The following is a 2,500-nucleotide window of genomic DNA, read 5'->3' on the forward strand; positions in this document are numbered from 1 at the left end:
AAAGACTTCATTTGTCCATTATTTATTTCTAAAGAAACACGACAATGTATAAAAGGCTCCATTACTTTGTATCTTACGTTATGGCCCCGTAGAAGCCGTTTTTGTAAAAATAGGCTAGTAATTGCATCATAACCACGTGACTCTGTGACGCATATTAGAGAAATTACCGTATAGACAGGAGGACAAGCTCACAGGCAATCTTTTACTGTCTATGAGGCAATCGGGGGACATAGAGGCATAAAGTCAAGGGAGAAGCCCATAGATATAGAGTCCATAAAAACAACGGGACAAAATATTTCAACGTTTTTGAGGAATTGGAAATAATTAGGTGATTCAGATTTGTCTTGGCACAGCTACTAGAAGATTTACAACTGTCAGACAGGTCGCTCACGCCACATCTACGTGGTCAAGCTCAGTTTGAGCCTGCGCAGTCGCTCAGCCATCAGGAAGTGAGTGCTTCTAATGGGCTTCAGTTTTCTCCGTTGAAATCAAGGGGGTCGCTGTGTCCATTTCTTTTACTGTCTATGTTTCAGACAAGAACGTGTAAAGGCACCAGCGAGAGATGTCAGAGGGACCTGCATATGGTGCTGGAATGGATCATTAGACTTTAGAAAGCTGTGACGGCTACTGTTGCTCTTGTTCTGTGTCCATACTACGGTCTAGTGTGGGTTTGTCTGCAACTTTAAGCATGATACGCCAATGCTAATTAATTGAGTTACTGCAGTTTTAGGCCTTAAATGCCTGCCATGTTATTAAATAATCAGTTTTCATGGGCTTGAAATATTATATATTATTATTACTAAGGGCCTGAGCCTAATTTGCATAATTAAACATTCAAATTTCAAAACTTGTAATACTTTTTTTTATATACTTGTGTAAGTAATTAACTGAGGAAGTTTCATGGTGATATCTATTATTTAAAAAATTTACCCTATTCATCTGTGATGTCTCGCTTTAAAGTAGCTTTAATATTATTTATTTGTAATATATTAAAAAAATTATTATAAAATTATCTATTTATATATATATATATATATATAGAGAGAGAGAGAGAGAGAGAGAGAATATATATTATTATTGTCATAATGTATATATTAAAAGTTTTAATAATTAAAATAAAAAACTATAATAATAAAATAAATTAAAAGAAAACATATAAAATAATATTAATTCAAAATATGTAATATCAAATCTGTAGTTATTTCTATAAAATAAACAGATTTGTTTTTAATGTACTTATTTTATTATTTATTTACTGTTAAAATATTGTTTTTTTATTAAATAATATTAATGTTGTTTGTGTAACAAATTCAGCAGTATCTCCCACGACAGTTTCAGTTTCAGTGTTCTTTACTGTGTCCACTCGTCTGATCCTGGTAGCTTTTTGCAGTAAAACATTCTGGATTTTTAGTCCATTGTGCTGAAGTGCAGCATTTAGTGATCATATATTCATAATCATTATGTGACTCTTACACACACACACACACACACACACACACACACACACACACACACACACACACACACACACACACACACACACGTACGTCCGTGATGATTGTCATGTCACTGATCGGTTCTGTTTGTAGTTCACACTCATGGATCTCAGAAATCTCTGACTTCATTGTGGCTCTGACACACACACACACACACACACACGTTCTCACTGGGTGTTCTCTCTCTCTCCGCAGGCGCTGTGCATTAACGTTCAGTCCAGCGATGTGTGTGAGACGCTGGCTCTGGTGTTCTGCGGCGCTGATGTGAGCTGTGACACCGGTGACCCCGAGCTGACCTCTCCGATCGCCCTCGCACAACACCACTCACAGACCCTGCAGGTGGAGTTCCTGACCCAGAACCGACACACAGGTGCGCCACACACACACACACACTCTCACACACTCACACACACACACACACACACACACACACACACACACACACACACACACACACACACACACACACACACACACACATACACACTCACACACACACACACACACACAGACCCTGCAGGTGGAGTTCCTGACCCAGAACCGACACACTCTCACACACACACCCACACACCCACACCCACACACACACACACACACACACACACACACACACACACACACACACACACACACATACAAACACACACAGACCCTGCAGGTGGAGTTCCTCACCCAGAACCAACACACAGGTGCGCCCCACACACACACACACACACACACACAGACCCTGCAGGTGGAGTTCCTGACCCAGAACCGACACACACACACACACACACACACACACACACACACACACACACACACACACACACACACACACACACACACACACACACACACACACACACACACACACAGACCCTGCAGGTGGAGTTCCTCACCCAGAACCGACACACACACACACACACACACACACACACACACACACACACAGACCCTGCAGGTGGAGTTCCTGACCCAGAACCGACACACACACACACACACACACACACACACACACACAC

At 41.2% G+C, this 2,500-nt stretch overlaps 1 protein-coding gene across 7 annotated transcripts in view; it reads left to right on the plus strand.

The window, feature by feature from the left end:
- arap1 (ArfGAP with RhoGAP domain, ankyrin repeat and PH domain 1) overlaps nucleotides 1-2,500 on the plus strand; it is a 105,578-nt gene that overhangs the window by 75,438 nt on the left and 27,640 nt on the right. For all 7 annotated transcript variants that reach the window (XM_077221394.1, XM_077221393.1, XM_077221395.1 and 4 more), the window contains one exon: nucleotides 1,692-1,866. In XM_077221394.1, the coding sequence (XP_077077509.1) occupies nucleotides 1,692-1,866 (175 nt within the window). The remainder of the gene's footprint in view (nucleotides 1-1,691; nucleotides 1,867-2,500) is intronic.

This window comes from Siphateles boraxobius, unplaced genomic scaffold (genome assembly GCF_051911475.1).
Source record: "Siphateles boraxobius isolate OS27281-9 unplaced genomic scaffold, OSU_SipBor_1 82, whole genome shotgun sequence".
In the NCBI taxonomy this organism is placed as follows: Eukaryota; Metazoa; Chordata; class Actinopteri; order Cypriniformes; family Leuciscidae; genus Siphateles; species Siphateles boraxobius.